The 15,556-nt window shown below is 54.0% G+C and overlaps 1 protein-coding gene across 4 annotated transcripts; it reads right to left on the bottom strand.

The window, feature by feature from the left end:
- Positions 1-26: 26 nt before the first annotated feature.
- On the bottom strand, positions 27-15,516 carry SYT3 (synaptotagmin 3). Of its 4 annotated transcripts, none has more exons than XM_026013803.2 (11): positions 15,413-15,516; positions 14,652-14,782; positions 12,969-13,139; positions 9,285-9,810; positions 6,388-6,775; positions 5,982-6,200; positions 3,558-3,678; positions 3,178-3,349; positions 2,949-3,081; positions 717-785; positions 27-533 (listed from the first exon to the last, which is right to left on the bottom strand). In XM_026013803.2, the coding sequence occupies exons 3-10, from the start codon at positions 13,117-13,119 to the stop codon at positions 720-722; spliced, it is 1,776 nt and encodes a 591-aa protein (XP_025869588.1). In that variant the 5' UTR covers positions 13,120-13,139; positions 14,652-14,782; positions 15,413-15,516; the 3' UTR covers positions 27-533; positions 717-719. The 4 variants fall into 4 exon arrangements, with proteins under 4 accessions (XP_025869588.1, XP_072613578.1, XP_072613571.1 ...); XM_072757477.1 differs by having other exon boundaries at positions 12,969-13,134; positions 15,413-15,506; XM_072757470.1 differs by having other exon boundaries at positions 12,969-14,393; positions 15,413-15,506.
- Positions 15,517-15,556: the final 40 nt, after the last annotated feature.

Raw genomic sequence — 15,556 nt, forward strand, 5'->3', positions numbered from 1 at the left:
GTCCCAGAGAGAACAGGAGTCCCAGGTGGAGTGAGACCCACGGTGTATGTTTATTCTGGTGTTGGTAGCAGCAGCAGTGGGGGAATCGGCCAGACGCAGGGAGTGTTGAACAGAAAGAGTAGACACAGGTGTGCGTGTGTGTGTCTGGGGGAATACGGAGGATTGGTCTGTTGACATTCACGGAGAGAACAAAGGTCAGGACACCGTCTTGGACAAACAGCAAAGAGACAGAAAGACAAAGGGTTTGGGGGGCTGGGGTCCCCCAGACATGCATGGCCCCTTGCCTGGAAGGGGAGCCCTGGGGAAGAAAAGACAGACACAGTGGAGACTGAATGCCCCCCACCCTGAAACAGGGAGCTGGGCCCTCCTGCCTCCCACCCTCACACCTAGTGGGGTAGAAGGACAGGCAGGCCCAGGGCTGCCCCGCACCACGCAGCTCGGACGTTATGGCTTCAAGGAGATGAATTCACGGTCCGGGCAGGAAGGGATGGGGTCCTGAGGGGGCCTGGTCCGATCCTGGGCCTTGGCCAGACCTGTGGGACGGGGCAGAGAGATGTCAGAGATGGCAGAGAAAGGGCCCGTGACCTGTTGTAGCTCCATCGACACCCCAGGGACCCAGAAATCCTAGTCCCTTGTCACTCCATCCTCTGGCCCCTCCACCCTCAGACCCAGGAATCCAGGACCCCAACCTCTTTTCCCTGGTCTGGGTTCCTTACCCCTCACTCTGAGTTCTCTTTCTCTGACAATCCTTTGCTGCCTTTCGTGAAGCTGGACAAAGTCTTTTCCTGAATAAGGAAATCCAGAAATTTCAGGTATGGGGGATAGAGATGCAAGACAACCGCTAATGATCAACATATTAAGACATCAAACCTGTTTTCATCATTTACAATGCTTTTTTCCACTCAGCTCTGAAGTGATGAGCCAGCTGATATTACAGTTCTATTCTATAGACAGGGACCCTGAGGCATAAAGAAAAAATCACTGGGAATATGAGGCAGCAGGGTTGATGGGGCAGACCATCCGAGCAGCCTCAGAGAAGCTGACACTGTTTTGGAGATTCTGGGGAGCCAGGGACGGCAGTGAGCAGAGAAGGTGCAAGGTCAGAGCTGGCGGTAGAAAGACCTTCTGGGGCCATGCACTATGGCACTATCAGCTACAAGCCAGGGTCAGGACCCCCACTCAGCCAGGGTTCCACTCCTCTCTCTGCAACCAGCATTGCTCAGCACAAGCAGAGCTGCATCTGTCTCTCCAAATAGACTCACAGTCTTTTCGACACTCACACTTGAGCTCTGTGCTCTGCTGCTTACAATCCCTCCTCATCGGTGGAAGCAAAGTCCAAAGCAAGGCTGAGCTATAGTCAGGCCTTGGAGGAATTCACCCTGGGTGCCAAATTTCATGAGTGCCCCCCAACTCAGCAATCAAGAGAAATACGACTACAATGCAATATTTTTAAAAATCAAAATGAGTCCAAAAAATCCAATTTGATTTGTTAAATCAAATTTTAAATAGAGGTCAGTCCCATGTCATATCAGAGCCCGAGACAAAAGGAAAAATAAGCAGCCTTATTTTTATCTATTTTTTATGGTTAATTTTTTTTCTGGAAATTTAAAATAATTTCTAAAATATCAAAAACAACAAAGAGTAATGTGTATTGTAATTCATGTTACATTCAGTTTAAATGTTTATTTATCCTCTAAATAGAATTTAGTGTGATTTTATTCTCTTAGCTTTAATAACAGCCAATTCGTGGATAATATTTTCAAAATCTACTTCTGTGATTTTTTTTGCTTTCTTTTTAATTTAAAATTTTTTTTAAAGATTTCATTTATTTATTCTTGAGAGACACAGACACAGGCAGAGGGAGAAGCAGACTCCCTGCGGGGAGCCCGATGTGGGACTTGATCTCAGGATCCTGGGATCACACCCTGAGTGGAAGGCAGATGCTCAACCACTGAGCCACCCAGGTGTCCCTTTTGGGGGGGGTTTCAAATGAGAGAATAGCCATGTTTGAAAATTTCTCTTGACTCTGTGATGATCATAAATGATTTTTAGTTTTTAAAAAATTAGCAAGCTGATTCTCCCGTGACCCGTAGGCCTCCTGTCATCTGCTGGCTTCCCCCTTCCCTCTCTGCTCCAGGCTCAGAGCCTGCCCTGGCTCCTTCTTGCTTAGGAGGAAGCCGTGCCCAGCCGTGTTCTCTCCCTGTGAGCTTCTCCTAACCTCCAAGCCTTTACCTAACGCCTTCCTTCTCAATCTCCAAGCATCTGTTCAAATGTCACCTCCACTGAGAGGCCCTTCAGGACGCCCTAAGCCAAAAGGCATCCCGCATCCCTCATCCAGATGTCCTCTACTTCCCAGGCTTCCAAGCCTTTTGGACCATAATCCACAAGACAAAAAAAAAAAAAAAAAAAGAAGAAGAAGAAAAATTGACAGTATGATCCTTGCAATGGGTGCTGCCCTGTGAAATGTTCTGTTCTATTTTGACTTCATTTTCTTATTGAGAAAAAAAATGTTGATCCCCACCCAGTAAACCACAATCCACTGATTTTCAATTATATCCTGCTTTAAACAGAACCAAACCAAGACCCCTAAAATCCCAACCCTGCTGCATCTCTCCACTCGGTTTTTCCCATTTATTTTGCATTTAGCATCATGGGAAATAATAGTAAGAGTAGCTGACCACTTGCTGAGCCCTTATGGAGAGGCAGACACTTAATCCTGCATTAACTCACTGAATCCTCACATCTATCCAACTTTAAATGCTATTAACAACCCCATTTCCGACGCAGAATAAGCTGAGACACAGAGAGGTTAAGTAACGCGCTCTAAGCCGCACAGCTAAAGTCGGTAGAGCCGGGATTCCAACCCCGGGGGTCTGACGCCGCAGCGCCTAAGACGGATGCTCCGCGCGAACCGCGGGGCGAGTGGCACTGGGTGGCCTCCCACTCACCTCCACCAGCTGATGCCAGTGCTCCACCGGCTTTCGGGGGTTGGCCAGCATCTCTGCCCAGTGCTCGCGGCCGTGGGGGTCAGCGGCGTCCGGGCCTACGCGGCACACTCCGATCACCTCGTTGTGCCCGATGCTGGGGGAGCGGGGAGGGCTGTGAGCAGCGGAGGCGGGAGGGGGCAGGTCCGGCCCCACCCCCGGGCCACCCGCCCGCCCGGGCCACGCCCCTCACCAGTCGTAGTCCACCACCGCGATGCTGAGCCCCACGCTCTCCACGCTCTCCGGGGCCACGTCGAACACAAGCGCCTCGTTGTATGTGGGGTTCAGCGTATTCTTCTTGATGGAGGTTTTCCGCTTCTTCAGACGCCGCCCCTCGCTGATCAGAGAGGCCTTCACGTAGGGGTCTGGGGGCGGGCATCAAGAGCAGTGAATCTTGACTTCCTCCCTCAGACCCAAATCTGGACCCCACACTGCTCCTCCCTCAGACCCAGGGGTCCTGTCCCTGTACTCCTCAGACTCAGGAGCATGGGCCCCCAGACACTCCTCCCTCAGACCCAGGAGTCCAGGCCCCAGACACTCCTCCCTCAGGTCCCAGCAACTCCTGGAACCCACCGGAGAAGCCGGTGAGGTCCATCGCTTTGAGGTTAGAGGCTTTGATGATTGTCACGGTGAGGCGACCGGCCGTGGGGAGGTAGCAGAGTGAGAAGTTGAGCTCCCCAAGATCTGCCTTTTCCTGAAGTTTGGAGAAAGGGGTTCAGCAATACCCTGCCTCAGTCCCCCATCCCCCCAATCTCTCCCTCACTTTCTCTCCCATCTGGAGCTTCCAGCTCTCCTCCTGGATTTCCAGGACTCAGGTTTCCAATTCACTTAACAATCTGACTTGGCCAATCTGACCTGGTAACTCCCGGGCCACAGCTGCCTGCCACCAGCAAAGCCTATTTGTTCTGTAGGGAAAATTGTAATAAGCATGAGTGTGGAGAGAGAGCAGCAAAGAGCCAGAGAGAAAGAAAGAGAACACAGTGAGAAATAAACTGTGACAGGGACCTGGCCCCTGAAAGATACAGTTAGAAAAGGAGACCCATGGAAACGTAAAGTAAGAAAACCTAGTGGCACCTGGGTGACTTGGTCGGTTGGGAGTCTGCCTTTGGCTCGAGTTGTGATCCTGGGGGTCCTGGGATCAAACCCAGGTTGAGCTCTCTGCTCAGTGGGGAGCCTGCTTGTCCCTTTCCTACTCCCCCTGCTTGTGCTCTCTCTGTCAAGTGAATAAACAAAAATCTTTAAAAAAGAAAAAAGAAAAAGAAAACCCAGAGGGGGGGCATAGAGACCCAGAGACAATGCTGCTTCAACAGAAAGTGAGAGAGAGCAGAGGAACAGACTTCCAGAGAGACAAGTACAGGAAGAAAGAAGGACAGAGACCCAGAGGGAGAGACAGAGTCGGGGTGGGGGGCATGTCAGAGCCCCCAAGGTGCAGGAGATCTGGAGACATGGGGAGAGACTTGGTGGAGGGCATGGAGACCCAGACAGTGATAGAGACCCAGAATGAGGTGGGGGGAAGAGCAAAGACCCAGAGAAGAGAGAGACACACACAGAGAGAAACCTGCACAGAGCAGATAAGGGACAGGGGTCCAGTGTGGTAGACCCTGAGAAGTCAGTCTTGGGGAGCATAGGAGACACACTAATCCTAAGTGAAACTACAAATGAGACAGAGCCTCCCACATCAGCACACACATAGGGACCTGGAGCCAGAGCTGAACTAGCCAGGACCTCTGACCTGCCCAGCCCGGTCCTTTAGCCTCATCTGGGCCCCTGGCCTGACAGCCACACTGACCGAAGCCCAGGTCCCTGGAGTCCCCAATCACTGCCCCTGACAGCAAACTGTGACAGCTTGGACCTGGGGCTCCCGAGGACTGTCTGGGGTCCCCGGGTCCTGATCCTGAAACAAAAAAGCCAGTTGTTTAAGGAATGAATGAATGGATGGATGGATGGGTGGATGGATGGATGGAAGGATGAGTGAAGACCTCCAGTGATGAGAGAGAGGAGATGTGACACACATAAGCAGGAGACAGGGTGGAGGCAGGGAGAGGGTCAGGACACCCAGTAAGCATGGAGGAGCCAGGCTCTGGGAGCGATTGGATGGAAGAGCAAGGGAGCTAGTGTGGTGGGATGGGGAGGGGGTGTTGGGCACAATCTGGTGACTGGGGAGAACTGGGAGGTGTCAGGATATAGGGGATTCAAGTATGTCTGAGGCTTGGGAGTTCCGGCTATCAGGATTCAGGTGGAGACCAGAGGATGAGATTATATCTGGAGGTCAGGCGTTTGAATCAAAATGTTCTGAGATCAGAGGGGCTGGGGGTTTGGGAAGCTTGGGAACTGGCAAGCCAGGAGGTTGGAAGGTGAAGGAAGTCAGAAAAACAAAAGCTGGGACCTCTGGGGTCAGAAAGTTGGAGGGTCAGGAATCTGGGGTCAGAGGACAAAAGTCATGGGGGTCACAACATGACATTATGATAAAGTGGCTGATGGGTACACGGGTGTCTGTTATAATTTTCTTAATTGTTATCGGATGTAAAAGGGGGTCAGAAGCTGGGAGATCTAGGGTGCAGGCATGATGTCAATATTTGACGGGTGTTGGGGAGATGGGGGTCCATTATATCAATCTCTACACTTTGCTTGTATCTCTGAAATATTTTGCAATAAAATAAACTTTTAAAAAGCCTGAGTCAGGGCAGCCCGGGTGGCTCAGCAGTTTAGCACCACCTTCAGCCCAGAGCGCGATCCTGGAGACCCAGGATCGAGTCCCACATCAGGCTCCCTGCATGGAGCCTGCTTCTCCCTCTGCCTGTGTCTGCCTCTCTCTCTTTCTCTGTGTGACTATCATAAATAAATTACCAAAAAAAAATAAATAAATAAATTAAAAAAAAAAAAAAAAAAAAAAAAAGCCTGGGTCAGGAAGCTAGAAGGTTACGAAGTCCAAGGGCAAGGAGGTAAAAAACTGAGGGGTCAGGGGGCCCCAGGAAGAGGGGTGCAGGGGCCACTGACCGAGCCGCCCTCCACGATGTCCCTCCACAGTGGGCGGTCCGGGGGCTGTTCAGCCAGTTCCAGGAGGTTGTCCAGCACCACTTGGCCGATGAGGTCGTGCCGCGAGAAGCGGTCAAAGTCATAGACGCTGAAGTGCAGTTTGCGCTGGGCCAGCTCAGCCAGGGGCACTGAGAACTGGAATGTCTCGTTGAACACGGGGTTCAGAGTCTTCCTGTGCACCTGGAGCCGGTGGGTGAGGGAGGCAGACAGACACCATACCCTTCAACCACGCTTCCAAAGGACCCAGGAGTCCAGGCCCCCAGCCTCCTCCCTCAGACCCAGGAGCTGGGGCCCAGCTCCTGCTCCCTCAAACCCCGGAGTCCGACCCCGCCCCCTCCTCGGGATGTCCTGGACCCTTGCTCCGGACCTTAGTCTGGAACTTTTTCTTGCGGTCTGGCAGCAGGTAGATCTTGACGTAGGGGTCTGAGAAGCCGTTGGAGTCCTTGGCCGGGAGGTCCAAGGCCTGCAGGATCCGCACCACCAGCTGATCTGAGCCATAGAGGTACCTCAGGGCGAAACTGATGCGGCCGCATGGCGCCCCCACGCCCGCCTCCCCTGAGCCGGGGGCCCCTCCGCCGCGCCGGCCGCCTGGTCCTGTCCCCTGGTACAGCTCCGGCTTGATCTGCCCGATGAGTTTGGCTTTTTCCTCACCGCCCGGCAAGGGTAAGGGCAGGGCAGGCGGCCGCTCCTCACTGCCAGGGTCTGGCTGGGGGGTCAGGGTCTGCTGGGTGAGGGGCCGGGGCAGGGCGGGATACCTGTGCAGAGGAGGGAATACAAAGGGGGTCACCAGCTGGAGTCTGGCAGCATCTGAAGACCTGAGAGACTTCTCCCTGCCTCTTCCCCAAGGACCTCACCCAAATGGCCACAGATACCCCACCTTTGCTTGCTATGACGTTGAGCAAGCCACTTGCACTCTCTGAGCCTCAGTTTCTCCACCTGTATTGGGAGAGGGTATCCCCATCTCTAAGCTAGCTCCAGCTAGGACCTGCTTATGCACCAACTTCCAGAAGCCTCCTCCTGACCTCAAGTGCGTGACCCAGAATAAGTTCTTTGTGGACCCCTGGGGCCCACACCACCCAGACCTCCTGAATTTTCATCTGCTCTTCAAATCTCCCCACCCAGTCTCACCTCTTCCACCTCACCCTCACTCCACCTGGCCTGTCCTTTCTCAAGTCCCTTTTGCACTGTCCATAAGTGTGTGTGGGACATTCTGGAAGCCCAGAGCTTCCCCCTCAGCTCCCCTGGCTGCTTCTCCCCTCTCTCACATACATGCTTTCCCTGGACACACCCATCTGCATCCCAGGTCTCCACACCCAGCAAGAGCCCCATGTCTGCTAAATCTATATCCTGAGCTCCAGCCTGGATAGACCCCCAGCCTGGGCTGTCCACCAGACCCCCTGCCAGGCTCCATACCTTCTCCCCAACCTGCTCCCCCCCTGCTTCCCAGTGCTCCACCTACATCTGCAGGTCACACACCAGAGCCATTCTCACCTCCTTTCCTCTCAAAGCCTGTCCCTTCCCCTCCCAAATTTCCCTGTCCCCTCTGTGGCCCCGGCTTATCTGCCTTCTCCTGCATGGACCATCACACCTGGGGTGAAATCCACGTGTTGGGGCCCCTAGTGGTGGGCAGTGCTTGGCAGCCACCACTGGACACAGCAGCCCCAGATATGTTGAGGGGAAGGCACAGGGCTGGGGGGAGTGGGAGGGCTCCAGCCGTGGAAGGGGATGCAGTGGGGGAGGCTCCTTCAGCTACAGATCCCCTGGCCACTCCTTGCTCCCAGGGTGACCCTGAACAGGTCCTTAACACCCTCTGAGCCTCAGTTTCTCCATCTGCACAATGGGAGAGGGGAGAGAACTCAAACTCTTGTATCTATCCACCTCTGGAAGGCCTCCTTGGAGACCCCAAACTATATCTCCCATGAGCTCCTGGGCCCCTGACCAGGGCCTGGGATGAGAACACCTTCTCCCATGACTGTGCGGGGCCCAAGACAATCCCTGTGAGGGCAGTTGCCCCCTGGATGCTGCCCCAGGTCCCTCATATTCAGCAAGACCCAGATAAGCTCAGGGGCTCCCCCAAACCCACTCCTCTTCCTGGATCTTCTGATCCTCTAGATCCTCTGTGTGCCTTCTGTACCTCTTCCCACTCCTCCTACTCACAGCCATCAATCCCAAGTCTCACCTCTCCTGCCCCCTGACTCCCTTTACCTCATCTTCTCTTCCCCATGCCCATAATCTCAGCTTAGCCTCATCCTCTCCTGCCTGGGCTATCAACCTCCAGTCTAGTCCTTCCCCTGTGTGACCACAGAGAGGTCTTTCTACACCCAGAACTGACCCTGCCCCTCCTGCTCACAGCCCTCTGTGACTCCCTAGTGCCCCCAGGACAAAGCCCCAGCTCCTGAGCCCAGCATTCAAGGCCCCATGTGGTCTGGCCCTGCCCACATCTGCAGCCACATTTCCCTAGATTTCTTTTTTCACACTTTCAGGCCACAGTGACTGCTGGCAGTTCCCACAATGCACTGTGACCTCCTTCCCCTCTGGCCTTTGCACGAGCAGCTGTCTCTTCCTGGAATGCCCAGCTCACACCCCAATCTCTGTGCCTGGCCAACTCTTCCTCACTCTGCAGGTCTCAGCCATGACACCTCTGCCTCTGGAAGACCCCAACCTCTCCCAGACCGGATCGGCGACTCCTCAGACTCCCGTAGCTGTGGCCTTCTAAGCTACTTTGCTGCCACTCTGGCCTGGGTAGGCCAGGACAGCCTCTTTGGGAACTCGCTTGCCCTGGATTGTTAAGTGGCATGAAGGCAGAGTCTATCTGCCATGCTCACTTCTGTTTTTCCAACACCCAGCTCAAGTCTGGTTCATATTAGATGCTTGACATACATGTGCAGAATGAGGAATACAGAACAAATGAACTCCAGGTCCCACCACCAATCCTGGCTTAGAGCGAAAGAGATGAATTGCTTTGTGTCTCAGAACCTCAGGGGTCTAATCTTCATTCTCCTCTACCTTCCTGACCCCAGAGTCCTATATACCCTCTGAATCGCAGAGTCCAGATCTCTAGGCTCCTCTTCCCTCAGACCCTGTCCTAGCCTCCTCTGTCCCCAGGACCTAGGAGTCCACACCCCAAGCCCCTCCTGCCCCAGGACTCAGACTCTGGACCTCCAGGCCTCTCTTCTTGCAGGGCTCAGGAAAACCATATCTAGGAAAGAGACAGAGGAGGAACAGAAGTTCAGAGTGGATCCCCAGCCCAGTAGCCTGTCTCACCTGGTGGTGGGTGCCAGGCTTGTGACCTGCTGATGCGACTGGGCACTGGGCAAGCCCCCACCACTTGGGGGCAGCAGGAGCAGCCCAGAGCCTGCGCCTCCCTCAGAGGGCAGTTCAGGAGATGTCTGGCTTGGTTTGACCCCAGCGGCCACTGCAGCTGCTGCAGCCTCTGGATACGAGTCCATGTCCAAGTAGGAGGGCTCAGGGGGGTCAGAGCCCCCCAGGCTGCCTGGCTCCAGAAGCTCAGCGAAGGGCGGATGGTGGGCGGTGTGGGCATGGTGGTGCGGACCCCCCAGCAGAGGATGGCCACCCAGGCCAGCCCCCAGGTGGTGCCCACTGCCACCTACCAGGCCTGCCAGCCCGACCCCAGGGCCTAGGTCTTTGCGCAGAGGGCCCCCGCCCACTGCTGAGCCTCCCTTGTCCCGCCAGGGCACCCAGCACAATTTCCAGGACACGAAGAGGGAGACGCCCAGAAGGACAATGCCACAGAATGTCACGATGACCGACAGCAGGCTCACGGAGATGTCTGGAGAGAGTGAGGATAAAGGTCAGGGGTCAGGGTGGGGTCAGAGTTCATCCTCCCCCTGCTGTCCCCAAAGAGCTAGCCTTTAGCATTTCCCATGCATTGTCCTAAGTGCTTTACATACGTTACTTAAGCTCCACAACCCCACGAGGTTGGTGTCTCTATATAACCATTTTAAAGATAAGGAAACTGAGGCACAGACAGGTTGAGTGACTTGTATTATGCTGCACAGGTAGTAAATGACAGATCTGGGGTTTGAAAGAGTAGCAAATCTGTCTTTAGATCTGATTCTTAATCACTAGCTGCTCCTGCCAGCCCCCCATAAGAGGACACACCACCAATGTCCCCCCAAATGCTCAGAGATGATCAAGGAAAGAGGAGACTGTGTGACCCAGTTAGGCAGGTCAGGGTTCAAACCTGTTGGCTGTGTGGCCTCGGGAACACATCTTAAGCACTCTGAGCCTTACATTCCCCATATGCCAAATAGGAAAAATCAGCCCTGCCTCTTACAGTGGTATTAAGGAGTGCAAGAGGTAAATGCTCACATAAATGCATAGCAGGAGAAGGTAAAGGCAGATATTCATTGAGTGGTTACTATGTTTCAGGCACATAAGTGCTTTATTGGTATTAGCTTACTTATGCTTGACAGGCACCAGAGGAGATTGGCAACATTATTATGCCTGTTTTCCACAAAAGGAAACTGAGGTCAAGAGACACAAAGTCTCCTGTACAGAGTCCCACAGCCATCAGCCATGGAGTTAGAATTTGTGTTGGAGTGCCTAGCTCCCCAACCCAAGGTCTTCTTGTGCTGCTACACTTCAATATTCCCTAATAAATGGTAGTTCAGACATAGATTTTTATTAGGCTAACAAGTCTTGTTGCTGCCACCAAGCATATCCATCACCACCACCACCACAGCTGACACATTCTGAATGCTTACTGTGTGCTGATGTGCCTTCCAGAGAGACCCAGGGACAGCCCAGTTCTTGAACCAAAGATTTCCGGTTCATTTCAATACGTGGTACCAGGAATTAGGTTTTCCCCAAGAAGTGTGAATTTGTTTTGGGATTGACTCCTGGGTCTCAGCGAGATAGAACACAGGGGAAACACATGCCCTGTATAGACTATAGGTTATGGCAGCTGGGGAGAAGGAGCAGGTATCTGAGCTATTCACAGCAAGGACAGCTGAGTGGGATGGCTGTATCCTGTCACTGCAGCCAATTCTGGGTGGCGAGGGGATGCCTCCGGGCCTTAACTGACCAGTGAACCTAAGTCAGCAGTCCCTGGTGTTAATCCCCAAGGCACTATGACTTATCCCATTTTACGGATGAGGATGGTGAGGCTCTCAGAGAGAGGAAGTGATCCTGCTGGACCATAAAACAGGCAGGCACAGAACTCTGAACTTCCTACCTCCTCCCACCCCTTAGGGTGCTCCTTTCCAAGTGACCCACATCTGCTTAGAGTTCTCGAGACCTGCTAAAAAGCAAAGCAAGGGCTTTCCAGCTTCCTGAACATGGGAAGAATTAAGAGAAGGGGGCCTGGGGGCCATTTGGGAGGGCAAGGCAGAGAAGAGGAGAGGAAAAATCAGCTGCTTTCCCCTAACATCAGCCTGAGCCAGACCCTCTCCAAGTCAAAACATCAATCCTTCAAACTCTGATGGATTTCTCATTCCTGTCTGCCTGGTCTGGGGAGACTTTGGGCTTGGCAAGGTGGTGTAGCTGTGCAGGAAAAGATGAACCTTGCCCAAGAAATGTTTGGCCCTTGATCGGCTCCTGGGAAGGAACTTCGAAGCCCTTGGAATGTCCTGCCTGAAAGTGGTTTTGTTTACCTGAGGAACCTTGAACCATGTCAGATGGTCTGGGTAACAATGTGATTGATGCTGGGGTACTGGGCGGTGACATGCCATATCAACTCAGCCTCTGGAGGGGCTGGAGGTCAGAGTTAGCCACACAGGCAGTCAGTCATCAGCCATGTCTAGGAAGTCAAGACTGGAAGCTCATGCCTGGTCTTGCCTGGACCCTACTCTATGTATCTTTCCCTTCACTGATTTTAACCTCCATCCCTTTGCTGTAATGCAACATAATAATCAGTATAACAGCTTTTCTGTGAGTCCTTCCAGGGAATCCTTGAAACTGAGGGTGGACTTGGGAACCCCCCCCAAATGATGATAGTATACTAGACTTCCTGGGGTAAAATCTGGCTCTTTTGCTTACAGGTTGCGAGACTCTGAGCAAGCAACCATGGCTCTCTCTGAACCTCATTCCTCATCCCTGTCCCTGGACATCCTGCACATGAGGTGCTGAGCCCTGCCCTGCACTCAGCCAGTGTGACTGTCATTATAACCTCTCAGTACATGCTTCCTTGGGGCTCCTCAACTGGACAAGGGCACTCATAATATTTGCTTGCTCTCAGAACCCCGTGGCTTCCTAGTTGGGTGACCTTGGGCAAGTCACTTCACTCTTCTGGGTCTTTTCCCCCCACTGAAAATGGGGATTATAGGTACCACATAGGATCGTTGTGAGTAGTTGATGAAATATGCCAAGGCCCTTGCATGCTGCCTGGTACACAATCAGTGCTCAATAAGCACATCCCAGCATTTATTGAATGACCACTGTGTGCCCAGCTTGTTCTAGGTACTTCACATGTGTTCTGTCATTTGAGTCTCTTAGCTGCCCTAGGAGGTAGTCACTTTTATTATCCCCATTTTCAGGAGGAAACTGAGGCACAGAAGAAGTGTTACTTGCCTAAAGTCACCCATTAGTAAGTAGGGGTGGTGGGATTTGAAGCCAGACAAGTCAGACAGCCTGACTAAAGAGCCTAAGCCTTTAAGCACTATGCAAAATTTACAAAATATATGTGAAGGGGATAGGTATGTGGCTGGGGGTTGGGGGTGGGCAGTGGGCAAGAGGCTCAGAGGGCCAAACCCAAAAGATCAGGGGTCAAATGGCCCACCCAGTTCCTTCTCCTTAGATGAAAGGTTGGGGGGACCAACCTCCGTCTGCACAGACGGAATTCAGCAGGCAGGATGGAGGCGAGACTGTAAGAGGGACTGGCCATGGCCACCTAGGGAACAGAAGACTGAGCAAGTCTGCTCGAAATTTCTGAAAATACCGAATGTAGGGTACACAGGGGGCTGGCCGAGACAGCTGGGGGATGCTGACCTGCATCTGGGCCCCGGGGATAGCCTCGAATTCGCAGGTCGTTGAACTCCTGGCACCTGTCACTGGTGTCGGCATCTCGGACCCGCGCACAGAGGTCTGAGACCAGGATGAGTGCCCGCCGGCAGAGGTCATCCTCGTAGTCTCCTGACATGGTAGCCGATGGGTTCTGTGCTTGGAACGGGCCAGGCAAGGGTGCAGATGGGGAATGGGATTGAGAGAGGGGTGGATAAGAGATAAAAAGAGAAAGAAAAGGAAGGATAGGCAAGGGGACAGAGATTGGGAGTAGATGGACAAGGGGATGTAGATTAGGGAGGGATGGGCAAGAAGAAATTAGGGGCAGATGGACAGGAGGGCTGAGATTCGGTGTGCAGGCAAGAAGACAGCAATGGGTTGGACAAACAAGGGGACAGAGATCAGTGTGAAGGGACAAGAGGCAGAGAATAGGGAAAAACAGACAAAGAGAAAGAGACTAGGAAGCCCAGTCAAGGAGCAGAGATTCAGGATGCACAATAAAGGGATGGACAGACAAGGAGACAGAGATTAGGAGTGCACAGACGGAATTCAGCCATGCACAGATGAGGGGACAGCCGTTCGTCGCTCGTGCATTCGACAAATATTCATTGAGCACCAACTACATGCCAGGCTCTGTGCCAGCTGCTGCAGATCCAGCAGAGAAGGAACCCCACACATTTCCTGGCTTCCTGGTGTTGCAATCCAGTGAGAGGAGACACGTAGTAAACAAGTCAACAAATACCCATAAACAAACAAGACATGCTCACACTGTGAGAAGTGCTCTAAAAGAAATAGCTGGAGGATATGTCACAAAGGGAGCAGGAGGTGGGCTGGTGGGGGACTCTTTGAGATCTGAAGGACAAGGTGAAGCTGGCCATGGGCAGTGGGTGGCGGGGCTGGAGTGAGGAAAAGCATCCAGAGCAGCAGGAACAGCATGAGCAAGGGCTTGGTGGATTCGAGGAACAGGAAGGAGGCCAGATCCAGGTAGACAGAGAGAGGGAGAGACTGGGTTAGAGAGATAAGAACCAGTTGCGGGTGGTGGTGGCTGGGGCAGGACGGAAGATGCAGAGTGCAGAGATGGGGACCAAGTTGAAAGAGGGAGAGATATGGGGAGGGGAGGCAGAGATACTGGGAAGGGCAAAATAGGGCCCAGGATAGAGGGACAGATGAACAGACAGATAAAGGGAAAGTCAAGGATTGAGATTTGGGATGGACAAGCCATGAAGAATGGACTGGTGTGTAATTTATGGGAGTGTGAGAGATGGGCGGACAGAAGAACAGTGTAAGCGCCAGGACAGAAATATCTTTGAAAAGGAAACAGTGGTTGGAAGAATGGATGAGGTGCAGAAAGAAAGGACAGATGGACAGACAATGGCCAGGGACCACAGATGGGCAAACGGATACAAAGGAGGGCTGGGCAGACAGACAAGGGTGCAGAAGGAAGGTTGGATGGGGGCAGGGGCACAAAAGAGAGAGGACCGGGAGGAAGAGGTGGATGTGGGGAGAAGGGGAATTAGCCACACATGGTTTGGAGCCAGACATCAGAGATGGACTGGAAGGAGAGTGCAGGGAGAAATTAGGGATGGACAGACCAGAGCTCACAGATGGACAGGTGTCGTGGGGGGTATTGCAGAAGGCCAGGGACTCCGAGACAGGCATGGTCAGACTCACCTGCGCTTATCCCTGCTGTGTCCTGGGTGGCAGCCGAGGCGGCGGCTGGCGGCAGCCCATGGGGGTTGTAGGGCGGACAAGGGGCTGCGGACCCGTCCCCACGCGCCAGGTGGTGGGAGGAGGAGCCGGATCTGGAGGCCGTGGCCAGGAGAAAAAGCTCAGTTCGAGCTTCACGTATTGTCCTTCTGGGACTGGTTGTTCGACCCCAGGCGACCCCCAGGAGGTTCAGCCACCCCCTCCCACCTCCGGGGCCCCAGCTCCCGCTGAGCTTAGACACTACAATTCCCAGCAGGCCTTGCGCCAGCGCGGCTAAGACTTCACAGACCTGGCGCTGCATGGGCTGCTGGGAGTTGAAGTCCTTAGTGCCTCTCCCGGCTGCAGAGAGGATGGGAATTTTTTTGGAGGTGGGGGGGTTATGAGATACCGGGGTCCCAAGGCGCTGCAGGGTGGAAGAATGATGTCCTGGACCTCGAGAGGTCGCGGAGTCTTAAGTCCTCAGGGGCCATGGACTGGGTAAACGATCCCCACGCCCGGGGGATCGGTGGGCGAGGTAGGGGTACACCTGGGTGTCTTCGGGACCCCCCTTCTAGGGCTACGTGCCCCTCCCCCGGGGCGGCCAGCGAGTGCTGCAGCACCCGCACTCTCGGGCGGGAGATCCGCGCGCCTCTGCACCTACCCCCGCCCCCACGCGCTGGGGCCGCCCCCCAGGATCGGCCTGGGGCGGGGGCTAGGGCAGGGGGAGGGGGGAGGAGCGGACTCACCCGGAGCCGCTGCCGCCGCCGCCGCCGCCGCAGCCCCGCGCGCCCGCCGCGGTGCTCGCTCGGCTCCTCCCCCCTCCCCTGGCGCAGGTCCGCGGCTCCTCCCCTTGCACCCCCTCCTTCCTCCCCTCTGAACCTGCGGCTTGA

Source organism: Vulpes vulpes, chromosome 1 (genome assembly GCF_048418805.1).
Source record: "Vulpes vulpes isolate BD-2025 chromosome 1, VulVul3, whole genome shotgun sequence".
In the NCBI taxonomy this organism is placed as follows: domain Eukaryota; kingdom Metazoa; phylum Chordata; class Mammalia; order Carnivora; family Canidae; genus Vulpes; species Vulpes vulpes.